Source organism: Stigmatopora argus, chromosome 11 (genome assembly GCF_051989625.1).
Source record: "Stigmatopora argus isolate UIUO_Sarg chromosome 11, RoL_Sarg_1.0, whole genome shotgun sequence".
NCBI lineage: Eukaryota > Metazoa > Chordata > Actinopteri > Syngnathiformes > Syngnathidae > Stigmatopora > Stigmatopora argus.
The window spans coordinates 4432775-4450305 of record NC_135397.1 but is presented as its reverse complement, the minus strand read 5'-3'; the positions used below and the strand labels follow the sequence as shown (position 1 = coordinate 4450305).

The window sequence follows — 17531 nt, the reverse complement described above, 5'->3', positions numbered from 1 at the left end:
GTTGAGTAATATGATGACATTTTATTCCATTACAGGCAGCATGACAAAATTCCAAAATATTGTGTTTTGGAGTATTGAATTGTGGAAAAATCAAGCATAAAAAGCTCTAATGCCTAACAAAAAATATGCTCAAAGAACAAAAATAGAACACCTATATTGAAATTATTGCATTTTAAACATTGTTTATTTTATTTGTATCACCTCTCTTTGTATCAGGTCTTTATTTTGACACCCTCAGACAGCCAAGTCCAATAAACGAGGCCCCCACCAGCCCGCCCTTCACCAACTGCCCCCCACCAACTGCCCCCAATCTCTACCCTCTGCACTAAAGTGACTTTGAACCAAAGTGTGCAGCAGACACTTTACAAGGCATACATGCAAGCAAATGGTGGACTGTAAAAGGTCTCCTCGAACCACACGCACGCGCACGAGCATGCACACTCAAACACACGCACAATTGCAAATGCACAAACATGCTCTCACACATCGCCTTTTAATTAAAAGATTGTTGGACGCCAATTGTTGGAGTTATTTGCATGGCTGTAGGAATTCCCCGTTTGAAGTGTATTTTTTTATTGGTGGTAATTTTAAGTAACCATCAACATTTATAAGCCTTCAGAAGCAACCACATAGCAGTATTCATTCCGTTTTCAATTAATTCGCATTTATATCGTCTCGTTAAAGATGGACTCACAGTTTATCACAATTTCTGGCCAAGTGTGAGATAAATTGAAGTCGTTTTATATTATGAGGGTGAAAACTTTTTCAATGTAAAAAGAGAATTCAAAACCTCATGTCATTCATTAAATAATTCAAAAAGTAATTGGATTTTTTTAAATAAGCGATTATAGTGTTCGTTTTGAAAATATCCAGCAAGAAGACTTAAATATGAAATAGCAAAGTGTTTTCATGAATATTTTTCAAATGATCCACTAAACAATAGAAATTTGTGAATATTTCATAACATTAAAATAATACAAAATAGGAGAGACCTTGTATTTGTGTGACTTATTTTATTATGTCAGTTGCTGTTGATAACCTATGGAATATAATTAAAAGTTAAGCCTTTTCCTGATGCAGCTTGGGCACAAATTGTCCATCATGCGGTCATATTTTGGGCGAAACATTCAAATGCATGATAGATTTGTTATGTTTGGTAAATTATACGATGAATCGAACCAGGGAGCTATTTTTTTTAACAGATACAACATGATTTAAGTGAAATATGTTCATATGTTCAATCTTACAAGTCTCAATTTGATCTGATTTAAGGTGTGGGGATTAAACTATTTTGAACACAACTGTATCCTTTCCCATTTTAAATGATAATTTTTACACCATTCCCAAAATCCCATTTACTGGTGATCAGAAAAGGCCTACGGGGTTGTGTAGTCCTTAATTGGAGGTTGTCTGGTGCCTACAGGCATCACTGCGATCATCCCTGAATTAATAATGTGATATATAATGTAAAAAAATATAAAGGATGCATAGGGGGCGAATTACGGTTGTGTGTATACATGTTTTTTCCAGACCCGGATTGCTGTACATATCTATGTCTAATCTATTCCTCATTACATTTCTTGATATCTCTGCATGTTTTTTTCATCACGCAGACTCTTTCATGCATGCAAATGAGAGCCAAAGTGTCCGTGGATGTTGCCGGGTGTAAAATATGTCTTCACGGCGAGCTGCTCTTAATTCAGCGACTACAAGGACCATAAAGGGGAGCTAGGGAGGCGTGCACCTTAATGTCTTTCCTGAAATAATGAGGATCCGCACGCATATTTTTACATGGGTAATAGTTATGTGCAAATATATGCTGATTTGCATCCGGACTGAGGTCTGCTGCAGAGCGTGGGTGTGTGCCCGTGTGTTAGGGGAATTAAAACAAGTCGTCGTTTGGCTTAGGTGAATTTGATGCAACACAGCCGATTGTGAGTGTTTGAGGCTTTTCTTTTTTTATGACGTCCATAACTCTTGAGCGTGTCGTCGTCGTTAAAGAGCTGAAGGCCACGCGTATCGTCATGCATGCGCGCTTTCACTCATGATCAGATTCCACATATTGTACAAACGCCACGCCACGCCGTGCAAGTAGCGTGCGTGCGTGCGTGCGTGCGTGCGTGCGTGCGCGTGCGTGTGCGTGCGTGCGTGGCATCAATTAGTGTCTTTTGGGGATGATTTGCTAGCAAAGCGGTGTCACTTTAACACCAAAAACACCCGGGAGGACGCACCATTATATCGGCTTTATGGAAGATGGTGGTTCTGCTATGAATTTTAATATCCCAAGACAATGAAATGTGTTACCACGCCCCCATTAGTGGGTGAAATACGCTCATGGACGTGCTGTATGGAATCGCCTGCGGTCATGAAGTTATGATGAATCTTGAATTCAGATGATGAGGATGTTCCTTATTCTATAGCGAATGAAATAGTCGAATAGCGCCGGCTAGCGATGAAAGGGTTTACGTTATGACTCCACGTTATGCTTTACGTTTGACGAAAATGAAAACGATTGCGTTTGAGAAAGCGCTTTTGTTTTTGAAATATTTAACAAAAAACACAAAGGATCCTGGATAGACATAACACCATAGAATTGAGCAATTCATAACTATTTCTATCCAAACATTCAGTTGTCTACAATGTTACTTTTATCGAATGGCACCGACACAAAATGGTCGCTAAATAATAAAGACAATTCTCTTTAGTTTGTAGTAAGCATTGCACATCTAGCAATCTCTACATGTATAGCGTCACTGGGTGGATTGACTTGTCCGTCATTTTCTTTAGGTCATCACTCCGCGACGCTTCCTTGTCAAACTGTTCAGTCACGTAAAAACAAAACTATTGGAACGATCTTCATATTTACAATCGATATGTGTGATTGCTAATGTACATATATAGAATTAATGTCAACATAAACGACGCATGTCGTTAGAAAACCTGTTTAGGAAGGAATAGAACTACAACACAAAGGAGTCTGGGTTAGTTCGCTTTACCCCCTCCTATTTGCCGAATCGTCATCGTTACGCGCCGACAAACCCACTTGCCACGCCAAACAGAAGCTCACAAAGTGTACTTTTTGCTTTTTATCGTGATCTACGAAATGCACCACTAATTGCAGCGCTGACCAATGTGAGTAAATACATTTATAGCTGTTTCAAATCACAGCCCTTCTTGCCTGCATGACTGTTGTTGTGGAAGCTAAAATGCTAAAATGAGCAAACAAGAGTTTTGATTCGAAGTGTGCGCATGGTAATCCGGGTGTTTTTATATGAATCAAACAACCCTGGGGTTTAGCCAGAGGCCAACTAAGGTCATCTGTGTCATTGGAATACAAGAGTATAGAGTGAAAACCTGGAGATGTTTGTGGATCGACGAATTTGACACAACTGAACAATCCATATTGCTTAACACATTCATAGTTTTGTACATGGATTCTGAGATTAACTCATTTTAAACTCACAACAAAACAGCTCATTGTATTAATCTTTTTTTCAGTGACGTCAGGGGCAAATTGGGGCTTGTTTTAAATACATAAGAAGTATGCATGATTCTGCTGAATGCTGATTACACAATACATTTATTGCCACTAGTTCTAACAGTACTTTTTCCTGTACCACAGTGAGCCCACAAAAATCAAAGAGGAGGCATCATGGGGACCATAATCTCACGATGGAAGGTGAGTAAATATTTTAAATAAAGATCCAATGTATCTTAAAGCTTTACACCAGATACTAGTTGTCAATAGTTGGCTCTCCAACTAAAGCTAAAATGACTAACGTTAAAATGCAAATGTGTTGTAAATCTAGATTTCAATCAAAAATAAGATTGAGCATTTATTCCTTGGTTATATTAGAATGGAAAATACATACTTTGTACGTGTTCTCAAGAATACATTTTAATTTTTACATGAAAAAACTTGACTTTACAACTAACTGAAGTTGTAATTATTACAAGGAACAAACCTATAATAAATCACAGTGTTCTCTGATGTATTTTTGTATTATTTCATGCAGACAAAACCAACCACAGTGGAGCAGCTGGAGAGCTTGGACAAGGTACTTGTCATCAAAAATCAATTATCTCATTCACTGTCATTGATGCTGATAGATGTACAATCCATTTAAACTGGATTGGTCTTGAACATGTCAATAAAGTTTAATCTAGTCAAAAAGATTATTAATCGCCTTTTCTTGTAGGATATAAAGGATCTTGAAGAATTCCGAGCCAAAAACCAGCGACTACAAAAGGTAGAAAAAAACTACCCTTAAAGACAAAACTATTCAAGTGCTTTTGGTTTCTCTGACCTCATTAATGTGCTTCTGTGTGCAGTTATGGGTGGGCCGGCTGCTAATCTATTCATCAGTCTTCTACCTGTTAACATGCCTGCTGGTCTACTGCCTCTACCTGCCTGACCAGTGGTTTGACAGATTAGCCATGGCTCTACCTTTCTTTGCCTACCCTGCGCTGTGAGTAAACGGAAAAACAATCATGAAATGTCGTTCAACCTTTATCATTTGTAATAAACATTTGACTCGCTGCCAGGGTGTGGTTTATCCGGAAGTTGCTGATTCTTATTTTCTCCAAACGTACTGAGAGGAACAGTAAGTAAATCTTACAAAGTGACTTTTCCAGAATACCTCGTGTCCAAGACATTTTTTTTTATATTATTGTTTTTCAGGTGACCTCCTGGAAGAATTAAAGGTTTCCAAAAAAAAGATAGTAAGTTTGTGTCTGTTACTAGGGCTGGCAGAAAAAAAAGATCATGGCCTTAAAAATAAAATTTAAAAAAATGTTAGTTTCATTTTTATTGTCAATTTTAGATTTTTTTTAAAATTGACTGTAATCTAGAATTTTAACTGATTTTTTATTTTATGGATTGTTGAAGGAATTTTAACCTTAATTAAACCTTTGGCCAATTTCATTCCTGTGTGAAATTGAAGTTTCCTGTTTTCTTGCATTTTTTCCAGCTAGAAGATGTGATGGAGACGGAAACTTACAAAAATGCCAAAATCATCCTGGAACGTTTCGACCCAGAAGCAAAGAAGAAGGCCGTGGGTGCCCTTCCCCAAAACCTATTTGAATTACATTTGAATGCTGAATCTTATTTTTCTTGAATTTATTTCTCATGTATAGGAGCTGGAGTCAACCCCAGTACGACCTCCGGTCACTCCCAGACCTGGACAAGGTAGCTTCCACTCAAGTATTTTACACAAATATACAAGCAAATGTCATTTCTTTCCCCTTTTCTTTGTTTTACCTACTACTTTCCATGAGAAATCTAGCATCTTATTTTTCCACATTCAATAATATTGATAACATATATTTGTATATATTTTTTTATGAAACTACATCACATATTATTCTCAGAGGTTCGGCAACGCGGCGTGCCCATGAGACCACCAGGAACCCCTGGCGCCATGACGATGACTAGTCCGCCTGATGGCCGACCCAGCCCGGACCCCAGGGGTACCCCCATAGGTGAGTGAACAGAATCAATTGGATATTCTTGTAAGGGGGTCACCTAACAAAAGATGAAAAAGTACTGAATATATTTAGTTACACTGTACAGTAATCCCTCGAATATCGCGGCTTCAACTTTTGCGGTTTTGCTACATTGCAGATTTTTTTCTGTTTTTTTATTTTATTAAATATTTTTTGGGAAGTTCATGAAAATGTGAAAATCCACGCTGAATGTCACAAGGGGAAACCACTCCCTTGTCCTCCGCTTGCTACTAGAACTCAGTCAGCACTGAAGTAAAAAAATAAAAAATAGGGGTGACCCTACATCGCGTTTTTTTCGTTTATCCATGTCTGGTCTACATGAACTATGATAATCGAGGGATTACTTTATGTATTTTTTGTATCCTCTAAGCTCCAGGTGGACCACCCGAGAGAGCCGCTGTCTACCAAGGGGCAGTAGCCAGGACCTTTAGCAGCCCTATACCAGGCGTAGGTAAGATGAAATGACATTGAAAGTCAAGAATGAAGTTGGAACGCATGTGATGATGTCCAGGTCTACATCCTCCTGGTCCTCCGATGGCGAGACCCATTCTGCCTAGAGAGAGGGGTGCTTTGGACCGAGTGGTCGAATACCTGGTGGGAGACGGACCACAGAACAGGTATTAACCGATGACACTTTTAGCGAACAGTGAGGAAGATCCCAATAGAGAATTGAGAATAATCAAGTTCCACCTTTAAATCTACACTAGCAGTCAGCAGAATCTCCACATGGGGGTGCTTTTTAGTCAGTTTTCCTGAATCTCTTTTTAATCTTTGCTCCTTCAGATACGCCCTAATATGTCAGCAGTGCTTTTCCCACAACGGCATGGCCCTCAAGGAAGAGTTTCAATACCTGGGTAAGGAAAAAAAGCACACGTTTACATGGTACTTGGTGATTATTGCCTCACTGGCCGCCATTGTCTGTGATAGCCGACAGCGGTCGTTCGGTGGCAGCTGCTCTCAGTCCAAATGGATTGGACGTCTGTAGCTGTTAAGCAGAGTAAATGTGCCTCTCAACCAATTTGCTCTTTTTGGTGTTTTGATCTTTTGTCCCTCCAGCCTTCCGCTGCGCGTATTGCTATTTCCTGAATCCAGCCCGCAAAACGCGTCCGCAGGCTCCCAGGTTGCCGGAGTTCAGCTACGAGAAAAGGCTGCGCGCCGAGTCGCCGGCCCGTGAAAAATGCTCCGTCACCGACACAGAGGAGAGTGCCCCGCCCTCTGGAGGTAAATAGCCACTACATTCTTATTTCTTATCTGTATTTTTTAAAATAAATATTCTCCTCCCTTCATCATCAACCTCCAATTGCTTCCTATCACGCATGCTTCTATAACAAGACCCACAGATAGCGAGCGTCAAATTATAACACTGTGATCTTGCCTCTAGCTAAGGCACCTTGGAGTTTGGTCCACAGTTTCCCCATCCGGCAGAACCCTCAAAGTCGAGCCCTGCAGAGTCCAGGTTGCTCCTACTTAGCTCCCTTGTCCTTTCTGCTCCCTCTTATTTGCCTTCACTTCAATTTGATTTGTGATCTGTTAGACTTATGCACTAATGGCCCCATTAACACAATCAGATTTGAATTTAGAAGTGGATAATTACATCTGACAAATTCTTGTAATGTGTTGCTGTTTGAATTCAGATCAGAATCAGAGTCTAATTTGAATCCACCAATGCTTTTTCCAACTGTCTCACAGAAAATCATGTTCATTTTAATCTTGTCAACAATGACTTTTTCCCCAAATCTGGCATGCCTCATCCTCATCATCACCCCTGTACTTCCTCTGTGCTCACCGAACTCTCTGGATGTTCTCAGACGAACGAGAAACGGACGAATTCGTCCGAGCTCGTGCTGTAACTGGAGATGCAGAGAACCATGCCAAAGAGAAAACTGAAGAAGAGGAGGAGGGAGAGCTAGAAGAGCTGGTCCAGGAAGAGGCAGTAGAGGAAGAGGATGATGAAAAAGAGAAAGACAAAGGCTCCTCCACTCCTCCGCCTCAGCTCTCGTAGCCGTTTGGGGGAAAAAAAGGTGTTTGCACTCGCCATCACATACAGTCAAATCTTACAATCACCGACAGGATTATTTGTGCTCATACAGTATTTATTTCTAATATTTAAAGTCTTTCATGCATGACCTGCTTTTTCAAGGCAAGCTTTTATGGTTAAGTTGTATTTTCATAAGTTAAGACTCCACATTCAAACCAAGGGTACTGTAATATTTATTATCATTATTGGCAAAATTGGGAAATCCATTTTGTGGTCCTTAAGCACAAAACTTTGCCTTTCCTTGGTTTAAACATTAAAACTCCCCTCAACGGTGAAATCACTTATCTTAGGGTATAATTTCGATCTTTGGTCTTCTAGCATAAATTTTAAGTATTTGTCATCGTCTTTTTTCTGTTGTTTTGCCCTCAAAATAGCTGACGTTTTTGTCAGCTAGCTTGTTTACTACTGGTGTTTACTATTGTGTTATTTAGTGACAAAGCATTGATTACAATTGTACCTTACCTTTAAAAAAATGTTTGCCAAATGTCAAATATTTGCACTGACTTCGTGTTTATTTTGCCGTCAAATGCAAATTGTTTGCTGCACTCTTTGAAAATGGCAAAAGATGAGGTATTTGCTTTTAAAACGGGTTCCTTTTTCCTTATTTACGCGCTCAACTGTGTCAAAACCACTTTCATTTAAAGTTAAAAATTCAATTGGAAAAACTTTGAGAAAATTTACCCCACTTTTTTTTTAGATATTCAATAAGGAATTATTATTTAGATTGTTAGAGTCCAGTTTAGTGTTTACTTTAGACTATATGTATGACAATGATTGTTTTTAAGACGCTGTGGCTGCTAAAATAAAACTTTCAGCTATCATATGTTCTCAGTAGAACCATTAGTAAAATTTATTAATGAAATACAGTACAAGTTTATTTGCAACTCCAGATACACACAACTGAAAATATATATATAAAAAAAGAATAATTATGCGAGCTCAATATGAACTTCATTTGCAAACTGAACAAAATCGAATCAATGATGGCTGCACAATCAATTACGTTGCTGGAAACATTCAACAACAAAGCAGCCATAATTCCTTCATTCGAGTGTTCCTCGGTCATTATTAAAACACCAACTTTTCCCACTTTGCCAGATAAATGGCACAAGACATACAAAATCACATAGTCACAAATATTTCCAATCATTTCACATTTAGTTTTTGGCAGAAGACACTTTTTTGTGTCGTATAAGACTTCATTTTTCCTGCAAATTTAACAAGAGGAAAAACATAACTCTTATTTTTTAAAATATGTACATTTCTTGATACTGATTGGACACACCAGGCTGCAAAGATGTCATTTTCATTTGGTGAGTCACAGAAATTGATATTATCCTGCATGATGGCCATCTAAAACATTCCCTTGAAGCACAAATAAAATTTCACAATTTAGTTCAGTTTAGTACAATGTTATAGGACAATATGTTTCTAGTATATTCTGCTTTGTTACAGCGGCTTAAATATCGACTATAGTTTCTTTAAGGTTGTACATGCTTTAAAAGGCTTATGAATCACTGCTCTAGATAAAAAAAGAAATGTATATCTTAAAGTGGCTTATGTGCACAATCTCTGTGCCCAATGAAAAATGCCCTGTGATTTTTCCACTCTTCCACACGCAACAAAAAGTTGTTCTTCGTGTCTGTAGGATAACATTGAGACATGAGATTTTCACTGTACTACAATGTGTGATCTCCTGTAAATAAAAGCTGCAGCGGAGCAGAAGTGGAAGTCTAGTTTTTAAGTTTGTTTTCTGCCTGCATTGTGCTTGGAAATATTTTAACCACACAGTTTGGGATTAGACAAATTCAACCAAATCATCATATATAAGAAATATTTACATACATGAAATTCATCATGAATATCAATGACCAAAACAAAAGGAAGTTCAAGCCAGAACAATGTGAACAAAAATGATATCCACCCCAAATCTCTTATTGCTCATTTGTGTAATTGCTCTGACAAGAATAAAATGAACCAGAATCATTAAATTAAAAGACTGCTTCAAGTATGACCAATGTAGATCGCAAGACGCGTCATTAGCCGTTAACATTTAGAGCTGAGGTCCCCAATGTGTACCTCCCTTGCTTTTTAGTTAGCCCTGCAACAGAATTCTCTTTCTATCATGTAAGATTTGGGACTCCACTACTTCAGCACCTTCATCTTTCAACCTCCCAATTGGCATTTTTCCAAATCGTCTACTTTGAACGGAAGATCTCCCTTTATGTGCTCGCTCATTCACAGTGTGTTGAGTTCAATGAGTCGACCGGCGAACACGGCCAATGTGCCGATGATGCACACAGCCATGAAGACACACAGTAAGATGTGATCCAGAACCATGGCTACAAACTTCCACTCCTCTGCCGCCTGAAACGGAAGAAAATGTTAATCTTAATCCACATTGCAAGGATAAGGCTTTGGAAGGGTTCCTTTTTTTCTTACATTGTTGGATTCTTCGTCCGATCTCATTGTTTCTGCGATGAATTTGACGCCTTCAATGGCACTGCGGACGTCTGGGTTCTTAATGATGGGGGACTGGTAGGGGACGCTGGTGGGTGTCGGGTTGCCTGGTCAACATGAGCGTCACATCAATTTTCTACTCATAACATATTTGCGTTTTCTCATTTAAAAAAAAATCCCGTTTGTGTCAGAACCTGAGATGTCAGAGATGTCCATGTCGGTGGGAAACAATCTCTTTTGCCGGATTTCCTGACTGGGGCGTTTCATGGTGGAGAAGAACATCATGTTGGGGATTTTTTCGATGAAAACCTGAAGAGACACACGTGTCCGAGTTTAGCCGATACAAGCTTCAACTTCTTGGAAACCCTAACCCACATGTGTCAAAGTGGCGGCCTGGGGGCCAAATCTGGCCCGCCACATCATTTTGTGTGGCCCGGAAAAGTAAATCATAAGTGCCGACTTTCTGTTTTAGGATCAAATTAAAATGAAGAGTATAGATGTATATTAAATTTCCTGATTTTCCCGCTTTTAAATCAATAATTGTAATTTATTAATCATTTTTTTTCCTGTGTTTTTAGTTCAAAAATCATTTTTAAAAATCTAAAAATATATAAAAAAATCTATTAGAAAAAACTATAAAAAAACTGAATATTCAGGGCTTTTAATCCAGTTCTTTTAATCCATTTATAAAAAAAATATCTAAATATTATATCTAAAATGGTCCGGCCCACATGAAATCGAGTTGACGTTAACGCGGCCCGCGAACCAACCCGAGTGACACCCCTGCCCTAACCGATTCTTCTTACGTACCTTTCTAATCCAGGCGGGCATGGTGTGCGTGCTGGGGGAGCGGTGATGCGTATTGATGACAATGACGGTGATGATGATGGAGGCGATGACGAAGACCATAGTGAACAGCATGTACTTCCCAATGAGCGGCACGGCGCTCGATGTGGATGGAATAAGCTCCACGATGACCAGCAAAAACACGGTGAGAGACAGCAAGACTGAGATGGACAAGGTCATTTTTTCACCTGTGGAGACACAAATGCACATTTTTATCCCACTCAGTGATCCCTTTTAATTTTATTTTTTAATCCCATACCAGAGTCTGTAGGCAGGTAAAAGACTAGGCCTGTCAGGAAGGAGAAGAGCATGCACGGGATGATGACGTTGACGATAAAGTAGAGGGGGAGTCGAAGCATCAGAAAGTGGTAAGTGATGTCTAGGTAGGGTGTCTCGGGGCAGCATGTGTAGTAGACCCAGTGTTTCCAGCTTCTGTAGTCCTTTAGAACCCACTCTCCGGACTCCATGAAGTTGCTCAGGTCAGGACGGTCGCTGTCCTACAAGCGTGCAAAAATGATAGGGAAGTAGGATGAGGATTTTTCAGGCACCAACTCGGTCGTATCAACTGACCTGGTTGATGACGACCAGTAGGCCGTCGTACGTCCACGTGCCGAGCTTCATGCTGCAGTTCTGCAAGTCGAAGGGGAAATGCAAGACTATAATCTCGCAGTAGCTCTTGAAGATGGCAGGTGGGTTCCACGTAATATAGCCGGTGTGTTCCAGAAGCACTTTGGTTTCGTGGATGATGGCAAAGTCGCCATCGGCACTAGGGAAGATGACATAAAGGAGATTTGTGAAGCAAAGCATGACGGAAGTTGTTCCTCGAGAATATATTTACTTGTTGTAAAGCACTAAGTCGGGCTTCCAAATATCTGTGGAAGGGATTCGGATCTTCCTGATACCACTATACTCGTCAGGGTTCCACTTCAGGTTCACGTCTGTCCATTGCTGCAATTTAAAACAGTTGGGGAGTGAATTTTTTTTTAGTTCATGGTGGCTATGTTTCCTGGTCATTTTGACCATTAAAAAGTAGGAATTGGGTCTGAAATGTTAACTAGCATTGAGTCAAAAGAGAAGTAAAACTTGTCTTACTTGTCTGAGACGAACATTACTGGTCACAATCTGATTGACTTCATCCTGAAAGGTGTACAAAAGAAAAAAATCCTTCATTCTGAAAATCTGTATTGTGCTCCCACAGAAAATCTTAGTTTCAGATTGGTAATCCTTGTATCCTAATACAAGGGATTAATTAGATTTTTCAGATTTAGGCAACAGCTAGAAAGGATACTTGAAATATTTGCACCATGCAATGCAATTTCTGAAGTCCCAGCAAGGCTTAAGTTTGGAAGCTTCCTACTTACCACACTGATGAGCTGGATGAGTTGCAATCCCACGGTGACCACCACCGCTTCGCTGAAGTGATTGACAGGACGTACCACCTTGTTATAGCCGGTGAACAAATGATTCACGAGACGTGTCTCGTCCTCTGAGCACCAGGCCTGACCTGCACCACAAACGGCAATGTGTGATTTGGCCTCTGAATGAAATATTTAATGTTTTTGTAGTTAAGAAAGACATGCAAAAAAGATTCTCATTTCTCATAGTGGGCAGTAAGTGGTTGCGTCCAGGAAAGTTCAAGACATCCATCTCGATCTTAAACTGTCATCACAGATGTTATTTCGGGCACACGTTGAGCTCGACCTGACCAATATTCGAGTACCGTTAAATACCAGAAGTGGCATGAATAGGGAAGCCACGAAATAAACGTCCCTGTCCCTCGCTCAGATTTTGACTGGCAATATGAGATCCCCACGGTTTGGCATAGAGGAAGAGTGGGCGGATTATCAGATGACAAAAGTGCAGGAGCAGGACTGTACAGGCGCTTTGGGTCGGGATCAACAAGCAGCCGGCATTCGGTGGCGCGGCCATGGGAAAGAGAACTTAATCTGGCCGCTAAGAGGCTGCGTGGGAAGTGTGAAGACCTCGGCCAAGCGGCGAGGCTTAGAAGTTGACCTCTTTGTGTGCGAGTAGATTTGGAGAAGACGTTGGGCATCATTGGAATTAGAAAGGGTGGAAATTTTATGGAATGTTTCATTCAAATTTCCGTTGAATTGAGGGCTCTCCATATGCTAGAAAATTTCAGTACCTTTAAAAGAACTTTTTGGAATCAGCTTGTAATTTTAAGTTTTGCAGTGAATGAGTGAAAACATATTCCCCACAAAAGCTCTTTTTTGGGATGGTTTGAAGTGTGGAGAAACCATAAATATGTACTTTTTGATAGATGTGTTTTTTTGACAAAGCTTCTTGTCTCCACTTTTTGCTTCCAAACTAGTTTATTTTCTCTTCTGTTAATTTAAAAGAATGGATAAAAGCAAGTAATAGACTTTTTCTCTCGTAAGAGTCTCCTCTTGCATGCGATATTTGGTTGGATTGCTAAAAATCAGTAAATTGTAAGTTTCAAAAGACAAGAACTCATAGAGCGCGATGTTATTAGGTAGCAGATTTATATCCTGTGCGTGTGTTATTTTTGGAATCTTCTGCCGGTGTATGTCCTCTGTCGTGAAAATGTAAACACACACACATTTGTGCACTTATACACATCTAGATAAAATATTAATATCTTCACACACGCAGCGTTTTTTTTTTTAAATCTTATATATGCTTTCCGAGCTTCTTGTTATTGTGTCTGTCATGGCGTCCACTTCCTTTGATGTGGCCATCCACCAAAATAGAAAAGGGGGCGGATCCAGCTTGCACTTGCAGCTGTCAATCAAAGCACTGGTTCCACTCACGTTTCCGGATGGTGCCCGAGTCAAACGACACATGGCGTCTTTTTCCTAACACTGAGCTCCGCTTCCTGGTAGTTGAGATGCTGTCAAATTGTTACGTCCGATGAGCTCTATTGCCATTTTCTTGGTGGTTTGTAAGCCACATTATTCGACAATCAAATTGCAAAATGCAGTGTTTTTTTCTGTGTAAAAACATTCTAAAAGTGTCACCTTTTGAAAAGTATTCCTGGGATTTCACTTTTTCCACTTGTATAAGTCTATGAGAAGACTCAAAAGGCAGCTACTAAGTTATCAAATTGCCTCATCGCGACCTTTTGTCATCAAATGACGCCTCAGCTGACTAGAAAAGACCTGCTTGCGTGGATAATTCCATTGTGTCTTTGAAAAAGCTTTCAAGATTGCCTGAGCTTATTCTGCAAAATCTTTTTGTACGTCTTTTCTGCTGAAAAATCTTTATTGCGTCAATACCATCCGGCGGCCGCTTAGAATATCACACAGCAGTGCGACTTTATTGAAGCATAAAACAACCTTTATGGTCCCAAACAGACATGCCTGGTAGAATATCCGTGCAATTGAGAGTAGTTGAATAGATTATTAATTTGCTTTTGGATGGTTTAGCATGTGTTTATGATGAAATATTGGACCATAGGCGTTATTGATGTCACCCGAGAACTATCAACTCGCTGTGTTCTGGCCTTTTGATGTACGCACTAGTAACGGCCGGCTAGTAAATATTGTTCGGCATGAACCCGACTGACGATAAAACAAAAAGGCCGTCCGGTGATTTAGCAACTTTTACGGCGTCTTTATCTGCTCGTTGGTGGCAGGAAACGCATGGTGTTCATTTGTCATGCGGCCCGGCTCCACTCACTGAATCGAAAAAATGGGGATGTTATTAATTACACCCGGGAACAAGGGCTCGACTTTATTGCCAGGTTGATTTATACCTGGGAAGTGCATAATAATACAAGAGTACAAGAGTACAATTTAGATTTTCAATGAACGTTCACTGCAATAGACTTCCAATGCTTTTGATCTGAGATGGCTTCAAACCATCATTGTAAGCCAGGGATGTCAGACTCGGGTTGGTTCGCGGGCCGCCTTAACGTCAACTCGATTTCATGTGGGCCGGACCATTTTAGATATAATATTTAGATTTTTTAAATAAATGGATTAACAGAACTGGATTAAAAGCCCTGAAGATTCAGTTTTTTTTTATAGATCTAAAACAATGTTTATTTTAGCTTTTTTAATATATTTTTAGATTTTACAAAATGATTTTTGAACTAAAAACACAGAAAATATTGATTAAAAAATTACAATTGTTGATTTAAAAGGGGGAAAATCAGGAAATTTAATATACATCTATACTCTTCATTTTAATTTGATCCTAAAACAGAAAGGCGGCACTCATGATTTACTTTCCCGGGCCACACAAAATGATGCAGCGGGCCAGATTTGGCCCCCGGGCCGCCACTTTGACACGTGTTGTAAGCCCTCCCAGTTAAAATGAGTTGGATGCCAATCGCCGTTAATTGCATTCAATGTGTTATCCCAAGTCTAGCTTGAACCCCAACTCCAACTTGTTATACCACCTACAACCCTAACTCTGAACTGCGTCCCAATTTACTACAAAACCTAATGACCCACAACTAAACCTCTCCTCTAAGCACAACTCAAACTCTCCCCAGTTAAATCTTTAGCTGCGTCTGATCCTAACTGACACCCATTACTATCTGTGAAACCTAATTACTCGCCCCCCTGAACACAAACTCCATCTTCTATGATTTCCATGTTAGAACTGTTTTATGATCTCATTTTTTGTTCTAATGTTTACAAAGAGGTACTGATTTAAATATATATATATATATATATATATATATATATATATATATATATATATATATATATATATATATATATATATATATATATATATATATATATATATATATATATATATATATATATATATATATATATATATATATATAAACACAAGAAAGTGGACAAACAAATCCCATGTAATCCCAAGGTACATTTCATGAATAGCTTTATAAATAAATATTTATATATTCATTTATATTTATTTTTAAAGCTAGTCATGAAATTCACCTTGGGATTACATGGGATTTGTTTGTCCACTTTCTTATGGAACTTTTAGACTTGAGCCCTTGTTTGTTTCAGTGGGAGCCCTGGCGTCCTTGTCCAAAGTGAATGTAAATGTCTGCCTTTTCCCGGTTTATAAATCAGCGTGTGATAAATGACACCAGCTGCCCTGATGAAATGACTCAAATATGAATGTGGGCGAGAATGCTGACAATGCGGACCTGTCACTTTTACGGAATCAAGGGCGATGAGGAGGGGGAACTCACTTGTGTGGAAAACAACAGGTTGAACCCCACCCTGCTGAAGCACATGCTGAGAAATTAAAATGGAGGATTCTAACCATTCTTGGTAGTAGTAATAACCTTGATCCATGCATTCTTAAAATGATTTGAAAATGACTGAAATTATTGCAGTTTTCCGATTCATAGACAGTTGTTTTTCGTGACATTTACACTACTTAATAGTGGCTTTACACTGTTATACAATATAACAAAGTGCCATTTTCTTCTTCGTTTTAATATGCACTTAAACATTTTCCATGTCATTTAGTGGAATAAAACGGATTGATGGTGTTTTCATTCATTTCAATGAGGAAAAATGGTTTGGGCATTTTGGTTGACCGTTAAAAAGGCTGTCAGCCCTCCCAGTTCAAATAGATTGGACGTCCAATTCAAATTCACTGGATTCCAATTGATCCCGGACTCACCTGCAAATGTGCAGAGGATCCAAAAGAGCTCCTTGTAGAACCTGGGCAGCTTCATATCTCCACTTGTTGTCAGCAGCAAATGGAGTGAGGATGAGACGTTTCAAGTGAAGCAGCAGCAGGAGCCCTAGGCTAGCTTTGAGGGCGAGTCACGAGAAGCCGGCAAAGAGGCTCTGGTTTCGAAAAGCACGAGTCCAGTCCCCCCTCCTCCCCTTTAAAGCCCCCCTGCCGACCCACCGGGACAGCATCCACACCTCTCAGCACACTTGGAGACAGCTGAGAGTGTGCGCTTGCATGTGTGTGTGTGGTCTCCGTTTCAAAACAACACAAATTGAACTCTCGATCAAAACTGGATTGAATCTGGTTTGAACTTGAAACATTCTGGACAGTTTCCTCATTAATAGTAAATGTGACTCATTTTGCTTTGTGGTTAATGCGCCCCCCTGTCACACACAGGACTACCGTGGCTGGACAAACTCCAAATGGAGAGACGAACAGCGCAGTCATGGGGGCAGACGGGAGGACAGCTGAGCGCCATCACCGCAGGAACGAAAGGCATGTACACATGCACACATGCACGCACACACTTGCACAGTGGCACTAAGATTGAACAGTGAACAACTGAGCACTTCCCCAATGATTCACTGCATTGCTTTTCTACAACATGTGCTGTGTAAAAATAGTGTTCAGCTCATTTCGAGTGACAGACAGACACAATGATGCAATTTGGACCACATTTTTTTTCTTCTTAGGTTTTGAATCACATTGCATTTTTATGTAGTCATTTTTGAATTTTTTGATCAGGGGAAGAATTTTGTTTTCCAAACCCGGCCCTATTTTAAAGTAAATGAATTATGTAATTCTGAAGTTAAGTGACCCCAGCTGAATAATTGCATTTTAAGAAGTGGAAACTTCTGCTGACTATAAAAAAGACTTATGCTATTTATACTTTTTTTGTACTGGCAGAATACTTAGATTGTTTTCATGCAAGATAAGTGTGAAGGGTTTGGAAAAAACATTCAATGAATGAATATTTCCCACTTATCCCAAAAACTGATGAATTGGTTTACAAGTACTTCAA

The 17531-nt window shown here is 39.5% G+C and overlaps 2 protein-coding genes and 1 long non-coding RNA gene across 4 annotated transcripts; 2 read left to right on the top strand and 1 right to left on the bottom strand.

The window, feature by feature from the left end:
• Positions 1-3001: 3001 nt before the first annotated feature.
• On the top strand, positions 3002-9274 carry lnpk (lunapark, ER junction formation factor). 2 transcript variants are annotated; one of them, XM_077613276.1, is made up of 15 exons: positions 3002-3132; positions 3623-3679; positions 4017-4058; positions 4200-4250; positions 4333-4469; positions 4546-4604; positions 4682-4722; positions 4971-5054; positions 5137-5188; positions 5371-5481; positions 5882-5956; positions 6017-6122; positions 6289-6359; positions 6562-6726; positions 7314-9274. In XM_077613276.1, exons 2-15 carry the CDS (start codon positions 3653-3655, stop codon positions 7505-7507), a joined length of 1215 nt encoding a protein of 404 aa, XP_077469402.1. In that variant the 5' UTR covers positions 3002-3132; positions 3623-3652; the 3' UTR covers positions 7508-9274. The 2 variants fall into 2 exon arrangements, with proteins under 2 accessions (XP_077469402.1, XP_077469401.1); XM_077613275.1 differs by having other exon boundaries at positions 5876-5956.
• Positions 8399-16614, bottom strand: LOC144084650 (acetylcholine receptor subunit alpha-like). Its single transcript, XM_077613273.1, has 10 exons — positions 16454-16614; positions 12211-12353; positions 11942-11986; positions 11688-11797; positions 11420-11615; positions 11109-11346; positions 10814-11037; positions 10198-10312; positions 9986-10110; positions 8399-9910 (listed from the first exon to the last, which is right to left on the bottom strand). The coding sequence occupies exons 1-10, from the start codon at positions 16506-16508 to the stop codon at positions 9782-9784; spliced, it is 1380 nt and encodes a 459-aa protein (XP_077469399.1). The 5' UTR covers positions 16509-16614; the 3' UTR covers positions 8399-9781.
• On the top strand, positions 10832-17042 carry LOC144084652 (uncharacterized). The gene is made up of 3 exons (XR_013303864.1): positions 10832-10994; positions 11112-11217; positions 16907-17042. It is a non-coding gene; the product is annotated as an uncharacterized LOC144084652 (long non-coding RNA).
• The last annotated feature ends 489 nt before the right edge of the window (positions 17043-17531 follow it).